Source organism: Phyllostomus discolor, chromosome 3, assembly GCF_004126475.2.
Source record: "Phyllostomus discolor isolate MPI-MPIP mPhyDis1 chromosome 3, mPhyDis1.pri.v3, whole genome shotgun sequence".
Classification (NCBI taxonomy): domain Eukaryota; kingdom Metazoa; phylum Chordata; class Mammalia; order Chiroptera; family Phyllostomidae; genus Phyllostomus; species Phyllostomus discolor.
Window position 1 is genome coordinate 47,298,481 of NC_040905.2, and position 24,515 is coordinate 47,322,995.

Consider the following 24,515-nt stretch of genomic DNA (forward strand, 5'->3'; position numbering starts at 1 on the left):
CCCCAGAAGCTTTCCATGTGTTACCTGGCAGGGGAGAATTAACATATTAACCCTAACCGTAAGGTTAGGAGAGTGTTCTTTTAATGCTGAAGAGGGAGACCGAGTGATGTGATGTGAGAAGGACTGGGCCTCGCTGGCCTTGAAGATGAAAGGGGCCACAGCCAATGCATGTGGGAAACCTCATGCTTTAGAAGCTAAAAAGAGGCAAAAAACAGATTCTCTCAGAGCCTTAAGAAAGAGCCAACACTTTGAGATCCATTTCCTGACTTGCAGACTCAAAGATAAATTTATGTTGTTTTTGAGCCACAAAATTTGTGGTAATTTGTTACAGCAGCAATAGGAAACTTATAGAGGGCAGTATTGCTTCCATAGGGAAAGCTGGCTGGCACCCAGCACTAGGGCTCGTGGGTGGGAAATAGCCACCAGAGCCCCAAGTGCCGGCAGGCACTCAGGCCAGGACCCAGAAGCCCTAGCCCTGATGAAGAGATGGGCCAGAAGGGAGGCCTGGAAGGAAGCTTAACTGTTTGGCCCCAGATATGACCGGGATCCATGGGTGGAGCGCCAGGCTCCAGTCTGCCTCCTTGCTAGCTGTGTGGTCCTCAGCAGGCTACTTGGCCTTGTTGAAGAGTGGGGCCTCATTTGTAAAATGAGGACATTTATGCCTGCCCTGCCTGCGGTGTTGTGAGCACAAAAGAGTATACTGCGGGAGAGCATGCTGATCACGTGTGTAGCAGTCTACACATGTTTCAGTTCTAAGTATGAATCTGAGAGAATCAGTACCTCAGTGCTGTGGAAGAAGCAGCTTGATACACAATTACTATTTTTAATAATAAGCATGCATGTGTGACTTTCACCATTTTCTTCTAAATCTGCAGTTGACAAGAAAATCCAATTGAACAGAGCAACTGATTCACTCAGAGGTCAATTGATGTTTTACTGTATTTCATGTCGTCATAGCATATTAAAGTCAAAAGGTACCTTAACAGTCACCTCATCCGTTTCCCAGACAAAGGAACAGAGTTCAGTTGTGGAAAGGCAACAAGTTCAAACCCTTAGAAATAGAATTCCCTAATGACTCCAGGGCAGCAAAACAAAGCCCAGTGTTTCAGAATCTAGTCTGAAATATTAAAGACATGGACATCTATTTAAAGTAGAAACTCAGCCCAAACCAAGCCAAACCATTTTCCAACTCCCAATGATGACAAACTTAGGTGCCTAAAGGACCCTGTTTCAGGCTTGGTTGTCATTACCCTGCTGTACCCACACCCCCTCTCCATGCCAAATTTCAACCCAAAGTGGCATGGGGGCAGGAGCTGAGTTGGGTTCAGGGCAGTCTACATCCCAGTTCCAGCCATCCACCTGGAACATGCATTGCTCTCAAAGGCAGCACCTGAGTGCTGCCATTGGCAAGCCCAGGCACATAAATCAGGGAAGCCTTGCTGCTATAGGTGAGGCATGTCACTGTCACCCATCAGTAGTTACAATTCTGTGAGCAGACAAGGCCACAGCCAGAGAGACCAAAGCAATCCTCAGAACCCACCTGGGCACTCCCCAGTCCCACCGTTTAGTCGACATTGAGATGCCAGCTCAGCTGGTTGGTCCTGGTGGTTACTGTGCTTTGCTAACAGAGCACTCACAGCCAAGGAGGCAGAATACTGTTCAGGAGGCTGGAGCCATGTGAGCTGCAATGGCCACTATCTCCTGGTACTGGACAAGGCACCCTGGGACTCATTTTTCTCCGTCAAATGATGGGGTTGGACTGGATAAGGGCTACATGTCCTAGGCTTTTCTGGAAGTGGGGATTATATCAATCCTTGTGTTGCAGATTTTATTTTAATTGAGGAAGCCTAATGGTGAGGATTCTTCATTTGTGAAATGTAAGTAATTTTATACTCTATTATGAAATTGCCATGTTGTATAAAGCCGAAAGTAGAATGCCTTCCCTTACCTCCCATAGCCAGCAAGCATCAGTCAGGCTGAGTGTTCTCCACCCTGTCCACCCCGCCACCTGTCCCTGAACAGCTATTCCGATTCTCGTTAGCTGTCTTTATTGAGGGAGTGGTTAAGATTCCAAAAGTGAATCTTTGCTTATTTTAACAGTTCTAACAATGATGAAATACTGGGCTGGCCAAAAGGTCCATACAGTTTTTCCGTAAAACAAAAAGATATTATTTTCATTTTCACCAGTAACTTTATTTATTTGGATATTTTGAGAATGTCGGCTATCTCCCTTATGGTATAAACATTGATTGTTCTCAATTAATGTCTCCAATTGATTGCTCTCTACTTCAACTGGTCTACCCAACCATGGAGCATTGTCCAGAGAGAAATCTCCAGCGTGAAACTTCACAAACCACTTTTGACACGTTCGATCAGTCACAGCACCTCCTCCATACACTGCACAAATCTTTTGTGTGTGTTTTAGTTGTGTTTATACCTTTCTTGAAATAAAAAATTATAATATGCCCAAATCGTTGCATTTTCTTCCATCTTCAATATTAAAATGGCTACATAAAAACTCACCAAGTTTGATAAGTTTTTTTAAAAATGCACACTGATATGGCAGCTTTCACAATACAATCTTAACGAAATTGTTTCAAATGAAGTTAAAGGTAACTAACTGCTACTAGAGCCATCTATGGAAAAAAACCAAATGAGCTTTTTGGCCAACCCAATAGAAGAGTGACATTTGTAAAAGTTTTTTTTTCCGTCCTAAGAAGTCCATATTCAGATCTTACAGTCAAATTTATAAATCCACATAAAGAAGTTAAATGTCAGTACTTAAGAAAAATAACTTTTACTATTAGCGTAATGTGAAAATTGCAAAGGAAGAATAAAATGCATAAACATGTGATTAGCAGTTTTACCAAGTTCACAGGACTGTGTGGGCTGGTTGTTTTTCCTGCTGTTCTCCCCAGATTGGGGCACTGCATTTGTATCACTTTAGTAATGGAAAAAATATTTTTAAGAAAAACATTCCTGATGATAACATGCTAGAGTAGTTGATTGTATTCAAATCAAACAGCCCAGTAACTGATACTAATTAATTTTTACTGACTAGGCAGCTTAAAAAATCATTACTGCAATTTCATTTTAGATTTTTTTCTGTTAGGAATTCTACTCAGGGGATTAAATGAATAGTTATATTAATAATTATGAGAAAACTAACCCATAAAAATTTTAAACACATTGAGTGGATTTGATGCCTCCAATATTTATTAAGCAGCTATTTTATGCAAGGCATTGCAGGTGTAGGATGACTGAACCCCAAAGGCTCAGGGTCTGGCAGAGAACCCACCTAGCCACGTGCTAGATGGACTATTCTAAAGGTTGTGAGATGTAAAATGTTGTAAGAGTCCAGCGAAGTAATGAATCATCAGTAAACAGGGAGTTACCAAGGAAAGCTTTATGCAGGCAGTCAAATTTGGTCTTGATCTTAGAAAAATGAGTGGATTTTTCATACTCAAAGGTTAAAGAGATTTTTAAGTGGAGGGAGGGTGAACAGAAGCAGAGAGGCACGGAGACTAGGGCATGTCAGGAAGAACACGGAGTCCAATTTGGCTGGAGAACATGTAGGGGAGGGACACCTGAGCCTGGTCAGGGTGGGTGGATTTGGAGGTCAGGCCACAAAGTTGAAGCTTGTAGGTGATAGGTGATCCTGGGGGGCTTTTGAGCAGGAAAAGTGATACCAGCATTGGCTTAGTACAATTCTTCTGGCCCAGGTGAGTGTCAGGTAGGGGACAGTCAAGGAGGACAAGGACAGGAAGATGAACCCCAGATGACTGATAAATGGGGCCTGAGTTTGACAGATGGCATCTTAAGGAAGACATGTGTGATATTTTGTAGAAATAGACTCAGTAGCTTAGTGGTCTAGGATTCTGCAAGACCAGAGTTCAGGTCCCATTCTGTCTCTTAGTAGTCGTGTGACTCCGAAGACATTACTTAGCTCCCCTGAGCCTGTCTCTTCCTTTGCAAAATGGGCATAAGAGCACTTATGTCATGGGGCTGCTGCAGGATAGACAGTTATTCTTGTAAAGCATTTAGCATGGCTCTGGCACACGGTGAATGCTTAGTTCCTCCTAATGTCTCTGATGGTTCTACCTGAAATTGGAGTTAGGAAGGAAACAGGTGTGTCAGCCAGGTGACTGAGTAATAAGGGAGACATTACAGCAGCTAGGAGCCTGGCATCTGGAGGTAAAGACTGGATTTGTATCTCAGCTCTGCTACTTAACAGCTGGGTTCTTGTACAAACTACTTAACTCCTCTCTATGTCAGTTTCTTTAGCTGTCAAACAGGCATAGTATTGGGTTGGTCAAAAGTTCTTTTAGTTTTTTCTGGAAAAGACACATTTCTCATTTGCACCAATAACTTCATTGATTTGGATATTTTGAGTATGTTGGCTATCTCCTGCATGGTATAACATTGATTGTTCTCAATTAATGTCTCAATTTGATTGCTATCAACTTCAACTGGTCTACCTGACTGTGGAGCATTGTTCAGAGAGAAATCTCCAGCACGAAACTTTGCAAACCACTTTTGACATGTTCGATCAGTCACAGCGCCTTCTCCACAAATCTTTTTGTATGTTTCAGTTGTGAAATAATAAAGCATAATACACCTAAAATGTTGTATATTTATTCCATCTTCAATATTAAAATGACTACACAAAAACCAATTTGCTAAGTTTTAAAAAAATGCACACTGATATGACAGCTTTCACAATACAATCTAAAAAAATTGTTTTGAATGAAGTTAAAGACAAGTACTACTAGAGCCATCTTACGGAAAAAAAACAAGTGAACTTTTTGGCCAACCCAATATTAGTACCTCCTTGTGGAGCTCTATGAGAATAATACAATTCATGTAAAGTATGTATGTACCTGATACATTTTAAGAGTTCAGGAAAGATGAGGAGTGGGGATGTGGCACTGAATAGATTTGCTGTTTCCATCTGTAGTGGCAGTTTTGCAAGTAGAAATGGAAACATGCAGCAGGGATTAGATATGAAGGACAGGCCAGGGTTTGGGGGGGGCGGGACACAATGCTGGAAGCGTTCAGGAGCCAAGGGACCAGAGGTGATTACTGCAGCTCTTACAGGTAGATGAACTAAGAATGAGTGCAGAAACTGGCCTAAGCAAACAAATACAGATGTAGGACATTCTATAAGACAGATGGCTGGGACTCTTTAAACTGTCAGGGGAGAGTAGTAAGGAGGGTGTTCTAGACTAAAAGAGATTATAAAAGGGTTATAATCAAAAGTAATATATTAACTTTGAAGCCTATTTTTAAAAAGATTAGACTTTCTTGGGACAATTGGGGAATTTTGATTAAGGACTCTACATTAGAGGCTGTTAGGAAATTGTTTATATTCTTAGGTATGATAATTGCACTGTAATCATGTAGAACAATGTCTTTATTCTTAGCAGATACATACTGAAATACTTGGGGATGAAATGTCAGGTATGTATGGGGTGGAGGGGAGAAAAAGTAAATATGGCAAAATGTTAACAATTGTTGAGTTCAGGTGGAGAGTAGATATGGATATTCAATGCACTAGCCTTTCAACTACTTCTGGATGCTTGAAATTTTTCAATATATAAAAAATGAGGAAAAAATAGACCTAAAAAAAATCGTTTAGAAACCAGTCTGTATCATGAAGAGGAATTCTCTAGAGGAAAAGTAGGTTCCCCCTACTGAAGGAGAAATTTCACAAAGGGAGAGATTAAGCAAAATGAAGCCTGAATAAATCATTATATTTAGCCACTGGGGGATTGAGGTGGCTTCTGAAGAGTCCAGTGTAGCATGGAAAGCTGACCATGGAATGGAGGAGACAAAGAACAGGGAGGAAGAATAGGCAGGAAGGACCACCTCCTTGGATGGTGGTTCAGCTGAGAGCGTCCAGGCTGGGGAAGTCTTTCTTTTCAATGTAAGGGAAACTGGGCATTTCCAAGAAAGAGGAAGCCTGGAGAAAGGGAGGGAATAAGAGAAACAGAGGAACACTAATGGAGCAAAGAGCCAGTGAAGGTGGAAAAGGAATGGATGTAAACATAGGAGGAGGTTGCCTCAGGTGGGAAGGATGCCTTCTTTGACCCAAGAGTGGGCACTGTGCCGTCGGGTGGGGAAGGAAGTGGTCTTCCTAGCAATGAAGGATAAAGTCGTGTTTCCCTGGTAATGAGGCAGGTGTGAGGCAGAAAGTGGAGACACTGACCATAGCTGCGGATGGGTCTGAAACCAGATAAAAGGCGGTCTGAGTAAACAGAGGGCTTCTCAGGACTGCCCTGCAGAGGCACAAGAGATCATAAGGGTAAAGAGCAGTCGTGGAAACTGAGTGGGACCTCTTTTCTGAACTTGGTACTGGGCCAAGATTGCTCATAAAAGATTTACTCGTTAGGAAATGATAAAACTCTTCCTTTCGGATAAAATGCTTTACCATTATTTCCATGGACCCTCCACCCTGGGTTGTCCCAGCTGGTGTACAGGCACGTGGTGTGGTCGTCTTTGGCGTGTAAGGAAGCTTCTGTCCTTTCAGAGCCACCAGGTAGAAGGCCTTGGAAGATTTAGGTTCTACGGGCTGCTGGAGCTATCATTCCCAAAGTCATTTGGAGGGAAACCGCTCCATGCACGATGCCCACTAAATGCCAACAGCAAAGGGAGCCGCTGGAGCTTGCGCTCCCAGGCACCCCAAGCGACTCCAGAGTAGGAATGATTTTTGGTTTTGTTCAGGCCTCAGACGCGCTTTTCAAGGCCGCGCATTGGAGATTCCAATTCACTGGGAGGCAGCGGGCTGAAATTCAGCTCCCGGGTGAGGCTGAAGACGCTGGTCCGCGGACCACACTTGGGGTAGCGCTGGCATGGGGTGGCGAGAGCGGCCCAAACCTACAGCTGGACCTTAGTGATGGTGTAGCTGTCCCTCTCCCCCTCGGGCTCCTCTTTGAGAGGAGTCTGCAGGGGGGCCGTGGTCAAGGCTCCTTCGCGACGGCTCAGTTCTCGCAGCCGCGCCTGCAGCGCCTCCTTCTCGGCTTGTAACTCCCGCCGCGCCTGGGCCGCAGCTCGCTCCTCCTCCAACAGGGCCCTGCGCCTCCGCTCCAGGGCGCGCTCGCCCTGCTCCACGGCCGCCTCGCGCCGTGCCAGCTCGCGCTCTCGCAGGCTTCCCCGTACGGCCAGCGCGCCCATCTGTTCCAGCAAGCGCGCCCAGTCGCCTTCTGCGGCCGCAGCAGGGCTGGGCGCGGGCGGCGGTGAACGGCGTGCGGCGCTCTTCTCCAGCTCGCGCCGGTGTGCGCTCTTCAGGTGCCTCCACAGCGCCGGGGTGCCCGCGTGGAAGCCCGGGCCTCGGCTCACCTGCTCCCCGCACAGCCGGCAGGTGGCCCAGTAGCCAGACGGCTGTCCAGGGCGGGCCGGGGCCAGGTGAAAGTAACCCCAGGCCTCGGAATATGGCGCCCCCAGGCGGCCGGCAGGCGCTGGCTCCAGGCCAGGAAAAGGGCTGCCCAGCGCAGCATCATCGTCCTGCCCACCTGTCTCTTCCATGGTCACCACCAGTTCGTCCCTCCTCATCCTCTTTGCAGCATCTGCATACAGAGAGGAGAAGAGGTAAGAACAACAACAAATTTTATATAGAGAGAGATATACACCACTCAAACAACTTCTACGATTATAGTTAGCCTGTGAAGAAACCATGCCTCCCTTTATTACAAGTAAAAATCCTACAGTTAGTTTTCGGTAGATACCTGGGTTTCCTTTTTCAGTATTATCAATTATTGATTCCTCAGAAAAAAAAATGTTAAAAGTGGTCAGCCCTCCTTTCTTAACTAAGAATGCTCTTAGGCATGGGTCCCAAGTTAACGACTACTGACACTAAAATTGGGAAGCCGAGCTTCTTAAATGGAAAGAACTAGCTATGTAAGTGCTATAAGTATCCATTAGTTTAAAAATTTGTTTATTTTTCAGTTAAAGTTGACATACGACATTATATTAGTTTCAGGTGTCCAACATAGTGAGTAGGCATTTTTATAACTTGGGAAGTGAGCAGCGGGAATACTCTAGTACCCCACCTGACACCATGCATAGTTATTACAATATTGTTGACTATATTCTGCATGTTGCACCTTATATTCCTGTGACTGTTTTTGTAACTAGCAATTTGCATATCCTAATCCCTTCCCCTTTTTTACCCATCTCCACAACTCCCCTCTCACTTTGCAACCACAAAAATGTTCTCTGAAAAAGTTTTCTGTATCTATTAGTTTGTTTTATTTTGTTCTTTAGATTCCACATATCGTTGAAATCATATGTTATTTGTCTTTCTCTGACATTTCACTTAGCATAATATCCCCTAGGTCCATCCATGTTGTCACAAATGGCAAAATTTCATTTTTCCTGGCTGAGTGATACTCTGTTGTATACAGGGTGGGGCAAAAGTAGGTTTATAGTTGTTCACATGGAAAATAATACAATAATTAATAAATATCACAATAAATTCCACACCCTACGTACTCACAACTGTAAATCTACTTTTCTCACACCCTGTGTGTGTACCACCTCTTCATTATTCATTTGTCCATGGTCAGAAACTTAGGTTGCTTCCATATCTTGGCTAATGTAAGTAATGCTGCAATAAACATAAGGATGCGTATATCTTTCTGAATTAGTGTGTTGGAGTTCTTTGGATTAATACCCAGAAGTGGACTTGCTGGGTCATATTGTAGTTCTTTTTTAAAATATTTTTTGAGGAACCTCCATACTGTTTTCCATAGTAGCTGCACCAATTTACAGTCCCAACAATGTACCAAGGGTTCTTTTTCTTCACATCCTCACCAACACTTGTTATTTGTTTATTTATGATGATAGCCATTTTGACAGGGGTGTGATCATATCTCATTGTGGTTTTAATTTGCATTTCCCTGATGATTAGTGATGTTGAACATGTTTCCGTAAGTCTATTGGTCATCTGTATGTCCTCTTTGGAGTCATGTCTGTTCATGTCTTCTAACCATTTTTCAGTTGGATTGTTTGTGCATGTATGTGTGTTAATTTGTATAAGTACTTTATATCTTTTGGGTATTAATCCCTTATTGGATGTATCTTGTGAGTATCTTCTCCCATTCAGTAGGTTGTCTTTTTGTTTTGTTGATGATTTCCATCACTGTGTAAAATTTTTTAGTTTGATGTACTCTCATATGTTTGTTTTTCTTTTGTTTCTCTTTTTCCCAAGGAGACATATAAAAAAAATTACTAAAAGCTATGTTAAGAGAGTTTACTGCCTAAGTTTTCTTCTAGGAGTTTTATAGTTTCAGGTCTTACATTTAAGTCTTTAATCCATTTTGATTTTTTCTTGGGTATGGTGTAAGAAAGTGATCCAGTTTCATTCTTTTGCATGTATATGTCCAGTTTTCCCAACACCATTTATTGAATAGATTATCTTTACCCCACTGTATATTTTTTCTCTGCTGTCATGTATTAAATAACCACATAGGCTTGAGTTTATTTCTGGACTCTCTATTCTGTTTCATTGATCCACATGTTGGTTTTTATGCCTGTCCCATGCTGCTTTGATTATTATGGCCTTACAGTATAGTTTGATATCAGGTCATGTGATATCTCCAACTTTGTTTATTTGTGTCAAGATTGCTTTGGCTATTTGGGATCTTTTGTGGTTCCATGTAAGTTTTAGGATTCTTTGTTCAGCTTCTATGAAAAATGTCATTAGTATTTTGATAGAGATGGCATTGAATCTGTATATTGCTTTGGGTAGTATGGACATTTTAATGGTGTTAATCCATGAGCACTGTATATTCTTCCATTTATTTGTATCTTCTTCAGTTTCTTTCTTTAATATTTTATAATTTTCCATGTATATGTCTTTTACTTCCTTGATTAAATATATATTCCTAGGTATTTTATTCTTTTTGATGTAATTGTAAATGGGTTCATTCCTTAATTTCTCTTTCTGATAGTTTGTCATTGGTGTATAAAATGCAATTCAGTTCTGAAAATTAATTTTGTATCCTGCTATTTTACTGAATTCATTTATTTGTTCTAATAGATTTCTAGTGGAACCTTTAGAGTTCTCTGTATATTGTATCATGTCATCTGCACATGATAGTTTTACTTCTTCCTCTCCAATTTGGATGCCTTTATTGCCTTTTTTTTAGGGGGGGTCAATTGCTATGGCTAGGACTTTCACTACTATGTTGAGTAAAGGTGGTGAAAAGGGACATCTTTGTCATGTTCTTGATCTTAACGAAAACACTTTTATTAGCTTTTCATTATTGAGAATGATGTTAGCTATGGATTTGTCATATATGGCCTTTATTATGTTGAGGTGTATTCCCTCTATTCTCACTTGGCTGAAAGTTTTGATCATACATGGATGTTGGATTTTGTCAAATGCTTTGACAAAATGCTTCTCTGCATATATTATGATTGTACAATTTTTATTCTTCATTTTTATGTGGTTTATCATGTTAATTGATTTGTAGCTACTAAACCAAGCTTACATCCCAGGAATAAATCCTAATTGATCATGGTGTATAATCTTTTTAATATTTTGCTGAGGATTTTTGTATCTATGTTCATCAGGGATATTGGCTTATAATTTTCTTTTTTGTTCTTTAAGTGTCTTTGTCTGGTTTTGGTATCAGGATTGTACTGTTCTTATAAAATGAATTTGGGAGGCTTCTCTCCTCTTCAATTTTATGGAATATTTTGAGGCTAGGTATTAATTCTTTGAATGTTTTATAAAATTCATCTGTGAAGCCACCTGGTCAGAGGCTTTTGTTTGTTGGGAGTTTGTTAATTACTGGTTTGATTTCAATAGTAGTTATCAGTATCTTTAGATTTAGTCTTTTTTCCTGATTCATCCATGGAGGGTTGTATGTTTCCAAGAAGTTACAAATTTCTTCAAATTTGTCCAATTTGTTGGCATATAATTGTTTGTAGTATTTTCTAACATGTGGTCTATCCTGGAAGAAATGTTTCAGGTGCACTTGAAAAGAATGTATATTCATCTTGTCTAATGTGTCATTTAAGGCTACTGTTTTCTTATTGATTTTCTGTTTGGATAACCTACCTATTGATGTTAATGGGGTGTTGAAGTCCCCTACTATTACTGTATTACTGTTGATGTCTCCCTTTATGTCCATCAACATTTGCTTTATATGTTTAGGTGCTCCTGTGTTGGGTGCATAGATATTAACAAGAGTTATATTATCTTGTTGGATTGGTCCCTTTATCATTATGAAATGCATTTGCACTTCTTTATCCCTTATTGCAGCCCTTGTTTTAAGTGTATTTTGTCTAAGTATTGTTACCGCAGTTTTTAAAAAATTTCCACTTGCATGAAATATGTTTTTCCATCCCTTTACTTTGAGTTTGTGTGTGTCCTTCAATCTAAAATGGGCTTTTACAGTCAGCATTGGTACAGGTCTTGGTTTTTTTATAATCCATTTAGTCACATTATGCCTTCTAATTGGAGGATTTAGTCCATTTAAATTTAATGTAATTATTGATAGGCATGTAGTTATTGTCATTTTAATTGTTTTCTGATTGTTTTTGTAGTTCTCTGTTCCTTTCCTATTCTCTTGCATGTTGATGACCCTCTATAGTGTTATAATATTTGGATTCCATTCTCTCTCTCTCTTGCAGATTTTTGGTTCGTGGATATCATGTGTTTATCATATATATCAAGCTATGCTTATGTTGGGTTGGCCAAAAAGTCTGTTTAGTTTTTTTCCATAAATAAAAGACACATTTTTTTATTTTCACCAATAACTTTATTGATTTGGATATTTTGAGTATGTCAACTGTCTCCCACTATTGGCTTCTAGTGGATAGAGGCCAGGGGTGCTACTAAACATTTTCCAATGCATAAGACAGCCCCACAGCAAAGAATTACTTGGCTAAAATACTAATAGTACCAAGAAACTTTGCAAACCACTTTTGACACATTCGATCAGTCACAGCACTTTCTCCATACACTGCACAAATGTTTTTTTGCGTGTGTTTCAGCTGCATTATTACCTTTCTTGAAATAATAAACCATAATACGCTGAAAACATCACTTATTTTCTTCCATCTTCAATATTAAAATGGCTGCACAAAATTCACCAATTTTGATGTTTCTTTTTAAATTCACTGATATGACAGCTGTCACAATACAGTCTAACAGAATTGTTTTGAATGAAGTTAAAGACCATTAAGTACTAGAGCCATCATATGGAAAAAACTAAATGAACTTTTGGGCAACTCCATAGCAGTCAATTTTAAGTTGATGGTTGCTTAAGTTCAAACACATTCTAAAATCAATTCACTTTATACTCACCCCTCCATGCTTGTTTTTGTCATTATTTTTTACTTCTTTTGTGTGTGTGCAGGTATCCCTTAATTTACTATTATAAATACACATGTTTTCCCTACTTTTGCTTTGTAAACTTAGTACTAGCTTTGGAGTTGTTTGATCCATTGCTTTTACTGTTTGTTAGTGAAAATATTTTTCTTTCCTATATTTTCTCATTCATATTTTAGATTTTTCCTTTTCTACTTACAGAAGTCGCCTTAGCGTTTCTTGTAATACTGGTGTAGTGGTGGCGAACTCCTTTAGTTTTTTTCTTGTCTGGGAAACTTCATTTCTCCTTCAATTCTAAATGATAGCTTTGTTGGGTAGAGTAATCTTAGTTGTAGGTTTTTTGTTTTTTTTTTATCACTTTGAAAATTTTGTGCCAACTCCTTCTGGCCTTCTGTTGTGAAATCAGTTGACAGTGTTATGGGCGATCCCTTGTAGGTATGTGACTGCTTATTTCTTGCTACTTTTAAGATTCTCTGTATGTCTTTAATCTTTGACATTTTAATTATGATGTGTCTTGATGTGGGTTTCTTTGGGTTCATCTTGTTTGGAACTCTCTGCATTCCTGGACTTGTATGTCTATTTCCTTCACTAGATTAGGGAAGTTTTCAGTCATTATTATTTGAAGTAGGTTTTCAATTCCTTGTTCTCTCTTCTCCTGCTGGTACTCCTGTTGTGCAAATATTAGTATGCTTGATGTTGTTCTAGAGGTCCCTTAAACTGTTCTCACTTTGGCAGGGTGGGGGGGATCCTTTTTTTCTGTTTTGCTATTCTGATTGTTTTCCTGCTGCCTTGTCTTCTAGATTGCCGATTCAGTCCTCTGCTTCATCTATCCTGCCATTGATTCCTTCATTTCTGATTGGTTCTTTTTTATGGTTTCCATCTCTTTTATGAAGTTATCACTGAGTTCATTTATTCTTCCCTCAAGTTCACTGAGCATCTTTATAACTCCTGTTTTGAATTCTGTATGTAATAAACTTCTTGTCTTCATTCTGTTTAGTTATTTTTCTGGAGTTTTGTCCTGTGCTTTCATTTGGAACATGCCTTGTTGTCTTTTCATTTTGGCTGACTCCCTGTGCTTGTTTCTGTGTATATAGATCTGCATCTTCCAATTTTGTCATAGTGGCCTTACGTAGTAGATGTCCTGTGGGCACCAGTGCTGCAGCCTCCCTGAGCTGCAGGCATGTCCCTTGGTGCAGGCTGTGTGTTTCCTCCTGTTGTAGTGAACCTTGATTGTTGGTGGCATGTCAGTGGGTGGAACTGACCATCAGGCTGTGAGGGCTGGCCATGACCACAGTGGACAAGCTCTTGTGTGGGGTCTGACCCCATGGAGTGGGAGTCACTTTAGTGTGGTTCTGGTGCCAGCTGAGTCTGCCCTTTGGATATGTTGTTTGTGGAGCTGTATGGGTAGTTGTCTGTGTGGTCTGAAACCAGGCACCATGTGTTGGTGCTGGAGCCTCTTGGGAGAACTCTGGTGCAGGCCAAGATCAGCTGCCATTTATGCCAGGCTTGGGGATGTCTGGTGGGAGCTACAAAGTGATCTGTGATTAGCTGTTACTTGTGCTTGGCTTAGACATGCTTGGGAGAGGCTATGCTGTGAACTGAGGCCAGCTGCCAGTAGTACTGGGCTTGGGACCCTTTGGTGGACACCACATGTGAGTTGAGCTCAGCCACCACTTTTTCCAGGCTGTGGCCCCTAAGCTGAAGCTATGTTCCAAATATTGGCTGCAGCTTATGCCAGGATTGGGGTCACATGATGGGAAGAGTTACAATGCAAGCTGAGACCAGTTGCTTTTTGTGCTGGGCTTGGGGCCACTTAGCAAGAGGTAGAGAAGCACACTGAGGCCAGTTGCTGTTTGTTTGGGTTTTGTAGATCTTTGAGAAATTTCAGGAAACTTCACAGTATGAGCCAAGGCAGCCCACTCATGTGCAAAAGCCACTGGATGTGGCTCAGGTGGCTTGGGTGTGGTGGCATCTCAGGGAATCACCAGGTCTGGGCGGTGTTAGCCAGGTTCATAGAGATCACAGATTTGGTACCTGCCTGCGCCTGCAGGCTTGGTGGGAGGATTGCTCAACCAAGGAACAATGGTGCCTGACAGCACTTCCATTCTGGAGAGAGCTGCCCTGACCCCTGACCTGAGCCCTTGTCCCGAAGCTAGTCAATTTAGTTTTTCCCTGTATGTCTCTAGCATTTTGAGGGCTGCTGATCCTGCACTGGAGCCCATAACAAGTGAGTTTATGAGTGAGTGAATATGTGCACATGCCTTTTGAGAGGATGCTTGAGTCTCCAGAAGCCCCACATCCCTCTTGGCTGTAGTTCCCACTGATTTTCAGAGCAGGATGTTGTGAGATCTTCTCTTTCCAGGGCTGGTGTACTTGACTGGGAAGTTCACGGTGTGGCTGGAACCCCTTGCTCCTCACAGGAGATCTCTGCAACTGAGATATTCTTCTAGATTCTTAATTGCCACACCGTTCATGTGGAACCTACCTGCTTCATGTCTCTACCCCTCCTACCAGTCTCATTGTGGCTTCTTCTATGTACCTTTAGTGGTAAAATTTCTGTTCAGCTCATCTTCAGATGGTTCTCAGTGATGGCTGTTCTATAATTTAATTGTAATTCTGATATAGTCATGAGAGGGGGTGAGCATAGCATTTATCTTATTCCTCCACCTTGACTGGAAGTCTGCTATATATATTAGTTTTAATTAGTCTCTTCTGATCTCCTATTAAAAAGTTAATTTTTTTTTCAGAATAAGAGCAAGGTTCCCTTTTGTAGTTTCCTTTCAGTGTTGCAGAGTAAACTTTAGAAGTAAGCAGGAAAAAAGTTTTAGGAGTGGAAAATTAGTTTCTTAAACTTCAGGGGTGAAAGTACCAGTAGTGAACAGCCTTTTAATAGTTTCAACAGGGTACTTCTTTCAAGATAAAACTGTCTTCATTTTGTGATTTTTTTAAAAAAAGAACTTTAAATTTTATTTTTCAATTACAGTTTATATTCAATATTATTTTGTATTAGTTTCAGGTGTACCATTTTGTGATTTGAAAAACAATGTTTATGAGAAAATTGACAGTACTAAAAGCCATTAAAATATTTTTAAATTTGCACATTTAGGAAATAACAATATACAAAGCAACTTTCTAAACTTTTACCTTTAAATTAGTTGGTGGGCCATGTCCCAAGGGCACTGAGGTCCCTGTCATTGCCTCAGGGTTTCCAGCCAACCCAAGTTCTCAGGCAGAAACACTATAGCCTTAGCTCTGAGCTTTGAAGAATGATCCACAGTACTAGGAGTAAATTCAGAGGACAGGCAGCTGAGTAAAAGAAATTCAATTAAACAGCCTAAAGATAGAAACTAGAAACACTGGTTAGCACCATGTCCTTCTAGTGTTTGCTTTTTCAGATCCTCTAAGTAAGTGTTTGAGTCATACAGCAAATAAAATTAATTTTCCACATTGCTCATCCCAACTCACTGGCCCCCTCTCTATGTATTTGAAAGATACATAGCTTGGTCAATACTTTTAATTAAGAAAAAAAAGTAAAGAAAAAGAATAGCCTCTTGCTTTGCCCAACAAAATATCTGTGTTAAAGGGATCCAAACACTACGCGGTGACCATTGCTGCAAAGTCTTTTCCATTAGGAAAACAATTTACCACTGCAATAACCCATCACACAAGGGGGGATAGGAAAGGTGAAGTTTATTCCTTAGGAAATGACCTCACAAAGGACCAAATGCATGATTCCAGACAGACTTGATTTGAAAGTGTAAAGACAGTGAGAGAACATAGGACAGGCTCTTGGAACTCATCTGAGAACTTATTTCAGGGGGAAGTCAAGGCCAAGGTGGGAGAATGCTGCACAGGGAGGTAGCTAATGCTCGTTCATACTGTCAGGGTTTGAACCAGCAGCAGTGACATGATAACGTTTCAGAATCTCTTTTATTAAATGCAATGATGAATGACTGAAGACAAGGATGAGAACAGGAGAAATAAGTTGCTGTATCAATATGATTTACTTTAAGATTTTAATTCAATTGCTATAGCCTTATTACAGATGAATTACCACTTACTAAGCCTCATTATTTCTTTTCCCACTAAGTAAGTCTACTTAGGATCAGTCATGGCATTTAATATCTCTCTCGAATTTTGAAAAAAGATGAATTTACAAGAATCAGCCAAAAAGATAAGTACCAGGTCTCTTTTAATAAAAGAAACAGCAAGTTACATGTCTTCTGATACAATAGGCATTGATTTGAATATGGTTACTCATGATGATTGATTAGTATAAAAGCTCTTTAGAAATTAAAGGCTAGATTTCCCCCAAGAGATTTATTGACTTACTTAAGTCCCAAAAATGGGAGTAGAGGAATGAGGAGAGGAGTTAGAGACCACTGCAAGAATCATTTTTTAAATTTATTTATTTATTTATTTATGAGAGGGGAAGGGAGGGAGAAAGAAAGGGAGGGAAACATCAGTGTGAGAATGAAACATAGATTGGTTGCCTCTGGCATGTGCCCCAACCTGGGACCAAACCTGCAATCCAGGCATGTGCCCTGACTGGGAATAGAACTGGCAAGCTTTTTCTTTGCAGGACAATGCCCAAGCAACTGAGCCACACTTGTCAGGATGGATTATTTTTTTTCTTATGATTAGTAAAAAGAATGAGATTTTAGTCTTAGAAATGCTTTTTGTTATACATCTATATCTTAAATTTTTCTACATTTCTTTTTCCTTTGTTTATAATACCATTTTTTCTACATTTGAATCTTAGCTTTCCTTTTTTTAACTATTGGACATACATAAAAATAGACTGAATAGTATAATGCATCCCTATTTTTATTGGATATATGAAAAGAGATTTAAAGTTTTTCTATAATATCAAGACTATCACTTTGCATTCTGATATGCTTTCTTGAGCTGGGATTGAAAATTGCACATAACCTACAGACTCTCTTACCTGTGCCAAAGTCTGAGAGTACCCCTAAAAGTGCCAGACTGACCAATTACTGTCATGCTTTACCTCCCCACAAGATGTGTCTGGGCCTCTGCAAAATCTAGGATCCCCACATCAGTGGCACCTCCTAGAGGAGTGCCACTGACACAGGCACCATCTTTTGTAAGAATGAAGATGGAGACAAGGGTGAGATTTTGATGGGTGAACCCTTCAGACTTGGTAGAACATCTGAACCAGGGACAAGCAGCACCACAAATGTTGGCCAGCTCAGCACTGCCCCTCCAAGGGTGACAGAGGGACATCCTCTGCCTTGGTAGGCCTTTTCTCTTGGAGGTCTTAACCAGCGGAAGGCAGCACGGTACAGAACTGCCTCACCTTCTCAGTCCTCCGCACATAGCTACATTCTGGCTTAGTACAATCTTCTGTTCAGACTCAATAGTTAAAGAGAGACCAGCAGTCTGGGACTGCCCGTCAATAACGACCTGCCTATCTCTGCTAAACAGCTCCTAAGCTCATTTCAACAACCCCTGTAAGTACAGAGGGAGAGAAGCCCTCCAGTCAACTACTTTGGCTTGGAAGTGAAGCCTTAGACTCTTCAGCTACAAACCTAATACATGTAGAACTCATACAAACTTACAAGGAAGAGACAAAAAACCCAATTAAAAAACAGGCAAGAATTTTGAGTTGGCGAAGGACCTAAGAGTAAAGTCAAATGGCCAGGACACCTGTGAAAAGATGCATAACATCACTTATATTCAGGGGAGTACTGTTAAACTAATAATAAGATCTCATTTCAGATCCATCACAGTAATAAACATGAAGAGGTCTGTCAGACAAAGCTGGAAGGGGGGTAGAAAAGGGTATAACCAGTGGAGATATGAAGGCTTTTAGGAAAGCAATCTGGCAATTTCTACTGTTTAACAATAAATTTAATCAGGAATTCCACACATGGGATTTTTTTCTGAAAAACTAAAAGTATTAATGTGTATAGTCATATATATACAGTATTATTTAGTTTGACAAAAAAAATGGAAACAAAGGAATAACTATCAGTGAATGGCCAGGTAAATAATACATGGTCACTGCAGGGAGTATTATGCAGCCACTAAAAAGGATGGATTGGCGCTCTGCCAGATGAGTTAGAGGAGTTTCTGGAGGAACTGTTCAGTTTCTTTGGAGAAAAGTAAACTTCAGAAAGTTAAATGTATGATCTCATTATTATTAAACAATATGCAGATCTGTACAAGTATGTACATATAAAGATAGATAAGGAGGAAGACATATTATGGGCTGTGGGGTTGACAGCTGATGTGAAAGGAGGGAGAAGGGTCAGAGATAAATATAAGAAGGAAAGAAAAAAGTACAAAGCATACATGTGATCATGTGTATACATTTAGGTATCATATGTATACAGCAGGACCTATACATAAATATATAAACATTACAAAACATTCCTCATGCATGTGAGCTCAGGCTGGACTAGGCAGCCTTAACTATGGAGGCTGGAGAGAAGAGTCCTCTGAGGCAGTAGTGCCATCTGGCCCTAGAGGGATGGGGTGAGTGGGGTTCAGCTTTGGGTGGTTTGCTGTGTCCCGCCCTGCCCAAGCAGGATTTTCTATATCCACAGGAGCTGCAGGATACCATGGGAGGGTAGCCCACCTCACTCATCCATCTCCCTGGCACAGGGCAGGCACTCAGGGGGCACTGCATTAAATGCAGTAAACCCAATTCTCTGTCTCCTAGACCCAGTTCATCTGAATCTCCATATCTCCCTTTGTCAAGGGATGAGATAAGATTATCTGCCTCTAAACTAGTAGTTGACATCAGATAACACAAGTGACTCATTGTTAGACTTCCCAGTGCTATATAAATTCAAGTCATGAACACAAGAAGCTATCAATATTTACTGCACAAACATGCCCACATTTAGGTCCTAGTGGCTAAAGGCAGTGTTATTTTTCTCTCTGACATTCTATTATTCAATACTGTAAGTAGGTAGTTTAAGTTGGAAGAATTCTCATGAGGATTTTTGAATACAAAAAGCAAATAAAGAGTCATAGACCCTCCCCAGCCAAATGTATTTTCTCATCCTAAATTGACTTTCATGCAAAATGGGTTAGTCGTTACTGAGGTAGAAGATGGTGGGGAGCTCTGGTTAGCAGGAGCCCTGTGATATGCATTTCTTCCTTACCAAGTACTTAACAGAAAGCACATCCATGAACTAGATGGTTAGTTAACAAGAAAAGGAAAAAATGAGAGGTCCCTTAATTTCTCTTTAAACGGTTTTTAAACTACCAGAGAGGTACCAATGAATGTAAATATTTTGCCTACATCCATTTACCCTGTCCATTCTTTCTTTCAAATGGTCATCGTGCACCTGCTCAGGGTCAGGTGTTTGCTTACTGCCCAGGATGCCAAGAGGATAACCACACAGTCAGTTCCTGCCTTCTGGAAGCTCACCATTGGGTGGTGAGAGATGCTTCCAGCAATAATTATGATAGGTGTGGTAAAGGTTAACTTAGGGGGGCGGATTCCATCACATGGTGTCCACACTGGGGAAGGGGTGGGCCTTGGGGGCCCTAACACAAATGTTCATGCAGGCACTGCTGCTTCAGCCTCCCTTCCCTTCCCCACCCCCCTCAGGGTACGAAATTCATGTAAACACTTTACCACTAGTGCTGACTCATATAGTTCCAATTCTTTAGTCAAATAGCTAGGCTTCCAAGCTCATATTTTAAAATAACATTTCTTGAAACTAAATAAAAGCACCACTAGCATGAAATTAACAGTGTAAATTCTTCAGCCCAATTTCAGGGGAAAAACAAGTTGGGAAAGAAAAGTAGTTTTTAGTTATGTCACGGAAGGGGAGAGAGTAGTAGGAGAGAGAGCTGATACCATGTCTCTGAATTGTCCTGTGAGTGAGTTTCATTAAGAATCCCTTATCTGGAAGAGATAATAAGAAGTCTAAGACTATGGAAGAAAATAAATTTACACTAATTACCTTTGCATTTGAAGTTCTATTTGAAGTTCTATTCTTCTAATAACCTATCAGATTAAAACCTAGATTCCTCAGTATGTTCTCCTTGAATGCTAATACAGAGAATAAGGGAAGAAATCAAAACCCAGGTGAATAATTTATATAAATATGATAATACTTATTATATGACTGTAACATTAAGAATCATCCTATAAACCACCCATAAAAGTTCACTACAGTATCTTATACTTAATGCTTGTACACATAGAAAATATTCCGCAGGCTAAAGGCCACAGAACCAGGCAATGTTCTCAAAAAGAAGTAGAGAATGGATTGCAGCTCTATCTGTCCTTCCATTGTCAAGGCTAATACTTCATTTGGATTAATCCACCAGAGTTTTAAACAAATATGTATAGGTTGAATCTGGATTTAAGCTAAGAAATTCACAAATGTAAAATCTACTCAGACTTGTGTAAAAACACTAAAAATTTCATTTATTTCATCCACCAGTAATTTAAATCAAAGCAGAACATAGTAATTAAAACAAATAATTAGCTTTGACAAGGGAAGTATCAAGGAAAACACAATTTATTCATGTTACCTGTCCAACTTATGGTGAAATACTAGTTTACTGCCATGTATTAATCTCTTTATAAAGAGATACAATTAGAAAAAGTAGTCTGGAATCACCAGGCTGAAGTTTAAAAGCAAGTAATGACATTTAAAAGCAAGTAAAAATGCCTCCAAATTGTAAGATGTGGATATCTGGGTCAAATAAAGGGTCAAGTATGAAAATATTTAGAAAAAGCTTAAACATAGACTATAAAAAATTTACTGGACCTGCAGCTGTTTATTTGGTGAATCAGAGATGTTCTCTAAACGTCATTAGCTGAACTCTTAGATAACTCTACTATTAGCTAAAAGGCTCAGAAGTATTCTCTATTAATGCATTTTTAATGAAAATTATAAAGTGTTTTGCTCTAAAGTGGACCTTTATTTCAGTCCTTCATTACTTCACTTAATATGTATGTTCCTAAAAAGAAGGCTGTCAATCCATTTTATCTTGTAAAAATGCATAACTTCATATGAATTAGAGGGATTTTAAGCTGCACTTTTGAAGGCTTTTGTAACAGTAAGATTTTTAAATTGAGGATTACCTGGTTTGGGTCTTGGCCTTTTTGCACATCGTTGAATACTTTTTATTGTGGGTCGCCTCAACCTATTTTTGTCCAAAAAGGGTATACGAATAATGAAAGGTGCAAAAAGTAATTACGTTAATGATATCAAGGTATTAAACTATTTCTACAACAGTTTCTCTTAAGACAGTCTCTGTAGTCTGGGCTGATGAGAAGTTCGGAAGGTAGCAGGTACTTACTCTTTTCTTTCATGGAGGGAAAAACAAGTTTGCTTGGTAAGCTTCAGGCATTTGGTTAGTGTAAGTAGTTACAGCAAATTGGGCCCGTACACCCGGGAAGGATCAGAAAATCCTTTTGCGTGAGCCCTGGAGACGGGGGTAGGGTTCTGGTCGGAGCAGCTGGCTCGCGTCCGCTTCTCCTCCCCCAAGCGGGGAGCAGTAAGCAAGTCTCCGCTAGAGGGAGAGGGCGCCCAACCGGGTGCGTGCGCACCGTTAGCATCTGACCGTAACAAGGCAACGTTAACAAAGGGAGAGCAGACGATTTTTGGTGCTCGCAGTCACTTTTTTGAGAGGATACTGTAGAGAAGGAGAAAAACGAGATCCTGGAAGAAATTAAACGGCGCCATTAAGCAGAAACCAGGACCAAAAGCATCTTTTACAACAACGACTACTGAGCACAGCGGAGGAAGCGCGCAGCCCGCACCCAGGGCACAGCGAGCCGGTGACACCGCGGGGCTGAGGAGTGAGGGGGCCGGGCTCACCTGCGGCCCAGGCCCGGGCGCCCGGGGCTTCGCCACCCCAGCTCCCCCTCCCACCACAACACCCCCGACCCGGCCTCCGGGAGTTCCCCGCCTTGCCCTGGGTACTCGCTGCACCAGCCTCGAAGCCCACACTCACTCCATCATCCCCGGAGCTCGGCGGCGGGAGGGAGGCTGGCGGCGTTGGACTGCTGGTCCCTTCCCGGATCCTCGCAGACATTTTGTCCGGAGCAGAAACCTCTGCGCGTCCCCCTTAAAGACACAGCGCTCCGTTCCCGCATCTCGGGGGTGGGGGCGAAGAGGGAACAGTGAACAGTAATGTGTGAACTCTGGTTAAAAGAACTGGAAAGTCATTCCTAAACCATCTAGGTCCCCGAATGACAGATTTATGTTTGCCAAGGTTTAGAAATGAAACAACAGTTTAGTGATTTTTTTTAAATATAATTTTTGTTCTGTACCTTTCCAAGACCTAGATTAATCTTCCAAGACCTAGATTCCTGTCTTCAGTCTCTGAATGCAGCTTGAATCCTTTTAGGTTCGAGGTGTGTGATGGCACAAGTTGTTAGAAGAAATTCCGTGAACCAAGGTCTGGACAGATAAAGGTAGGTAGGGCTCATTGGCGTTGACCAAAACTTAGTAACACCAGCAGGGTGTATCAGTCAGCTTTTGATACATTGTATTCAATGATTTACAACAAAGATATCCCCCCGCCCCCCCCCCCCCCAGCTTCCGCTCCTGGCAGCTTTGGCTCCACTCCAAGTTTCCTTTATTCCAGGTTGAAGGTCAGCTTTTTGGAGACACACTCTGTGTGCTGGCACCAACTGTGAGGGAAGAGGAGTCCTGATTTGTAGTATTTGCTATTTCTATAATAGCAAATGATGTTTAGCAAAAAACAGATTAACAAGTGTCTTGCCAAGTTTCTGGAAATGTAACAATCAGCTTTCACCACTGTCACATGCTGCTTTTGAAACAGCTCACATTCTATGTACCTCAATTCTGCTCACATTCTATTGGCCAAAACAAGTCACATGATAAAGCCTGCTGTCAATGGGGCTGAAAATGTGCTCCTCTCATAAAGGAGCCTTGTAAAATCATATGACAATGGGCAGAGATGGTATAATCCCCTTAAAAGGACAGGGAATACTGGTTACAATAATGTAATCCAATTTCCCTGCTTTGGTTCAGGGCATTTTTTTTTAACCTCATCTTTTCTAGAAAGTAGAGATTCAAAGTCCATTAAAGGAGTTCTCACTTTACTATTCCAAGAAAGGTTTCAGAAAAAGAAACTGGTTGGGTGTCTTCAAAGGGTTAATTTTTTTAACGTGGTTAACTATTAGGTTAATGTGTTTCTTCTCATCCAAGAGAACACTGATGGCTGTGGACATCTGATTGAAAGAAAAGCAATACAAGTGAATTAGGTTAAAGACATCTCTTATTCATGGTTTAATTCATAAACAGATGTTTAAAGTTTGTTGTATCTGGTAATCCTTTTAATGAGAGACTTTAAAAATTATATTGTTCTTTTTTAAAAAAAGATTTTATTTAAACTATTTTTAGACAGAGGAGAAGGGAGGGAGAAAGAAGGAGAAACACTAATGTGTGGTTTCCTCTCATGAGCCCCCTACTGGGGACTTGGCTCACAACACAGGCATGTGCCCTGACTGGGAATTGAACCTGTGACCCTTTGGTTCGCAGGCTGGTGCTCAGTCCACTGAGCCATACGAGCCAGGACTTAATGAGAGACTTTTTACTTTGAGTACCTTAAACATCCATTTGGCTTTAAACTGACTATGTAAGGAGATACCTGGTATTTTCATTAGTTCATAAGACAGTTTTTAGTTAAATGCCGGTTATGGACAAAGCACTACCTTAAATCTGAAGAAGAATCTAGAGATTCAAGAGATCATTCCTAACCTCAAGAAGATTACACTTAAGTACAATAGACAAATACAACTCCAAGAAGAAAGTGAAAAATGATGTAAGAAGAAACACCGTAGTGCCACACCAAACTGAGAACAGCTACATTTTTTGAAGGTGGAAGCATTTAACCGAGACCTAAAAGGGGTAGGATTTGGGTTCCTAGAATGTTTATTATCCTAAGAGGGTGTGTTTGGGATTTATTTTTAAAGTCCAGCGAAAAGGAGCCCGACTTTTCTGTGTTTGAGTCAATGCTTATAATCCAGATTCTCTTCCTTGTTGTTTTATATTAACTTTTAAATCAAATTATAAAATACTTCTCAAATATCTGATAGCCTTTTTTTCTTCCCCACATTCTTTGTTTAACTTTCAGCAAAAAAAACACTTTTTACTCTGTATTTTGGTAGTGGCAGTTCCCCTAACTTTCATCATGCACTTAACTA

The 24,515-nt window shown here is 40.6% G+C and overlaps 1 protein-coding gene and 1 non-coding gene across 4 annotated transcripts; both read right to left on the bottom strand.

Moving 5' to 3' along the window:
- Positions 1–6,415: 6,415 nt before the first annotated feature.
- Positions 6,416–22,553, bottom strand: ZBED3 (zinc finger BED-type containing 3). 3 transcript variants are annotated; one of them, XM_036020444.1, is made up of 4 exons: positions 22,295–22,553; positions 21,638–21,999; positions 15,485–15,619; positions 6,416–7,565 (listed from the first exon to the last, which is right to left on the bottom strand). In XM_036020444.1, exon 4 carries the CDS (start codon positions 7,549–7,551, stop codon positions 6,877–6,879), a length of 675 nt encoding a protein of 224 aa, XP_035876337.1. In that variant the 5' UTR covers positions 7,552–7,565; positions 15,485–15,619; positions 21,638–21,999; positions 22,295–22,553; the 3' UTR covers positions 6,416–6,876. The 3 variants fall into 3 exon arrangements, with proteins under 3 accessions (XP_035876337.1, XP_035876336.1, XP_028383490.1); XM_036020443.1 differs by lacking the exon at positions 21,638–21,999; XM_028527689.2 differs by lacking the exons at positions 21,638–21,999; positions 22,295–22,553 and having other exon boundaries at positions 15,485–16,779.
- On the bottom strand, positions 17,538–17,675 carry LOC114514731. Its single transcript, XR_003686109.1, has one exon. It is a non-coding gene; the product is annotated as a small nucleolar RNA SNORA47 (small nucleolar RNA).
- Positions 22,554–24,515: the final 1,962 nt, after the last annotated feature.

What these genes read in the sequence shown, in the direction of transcription:
- ZBED3 (XM_036020443.1), bottom strand. Translation starts at nt 7,551, where the DNA reads ATGAGGAGGGACGAACTGGTGGTGACCATGGAAGAGACAGGTGGGCAG.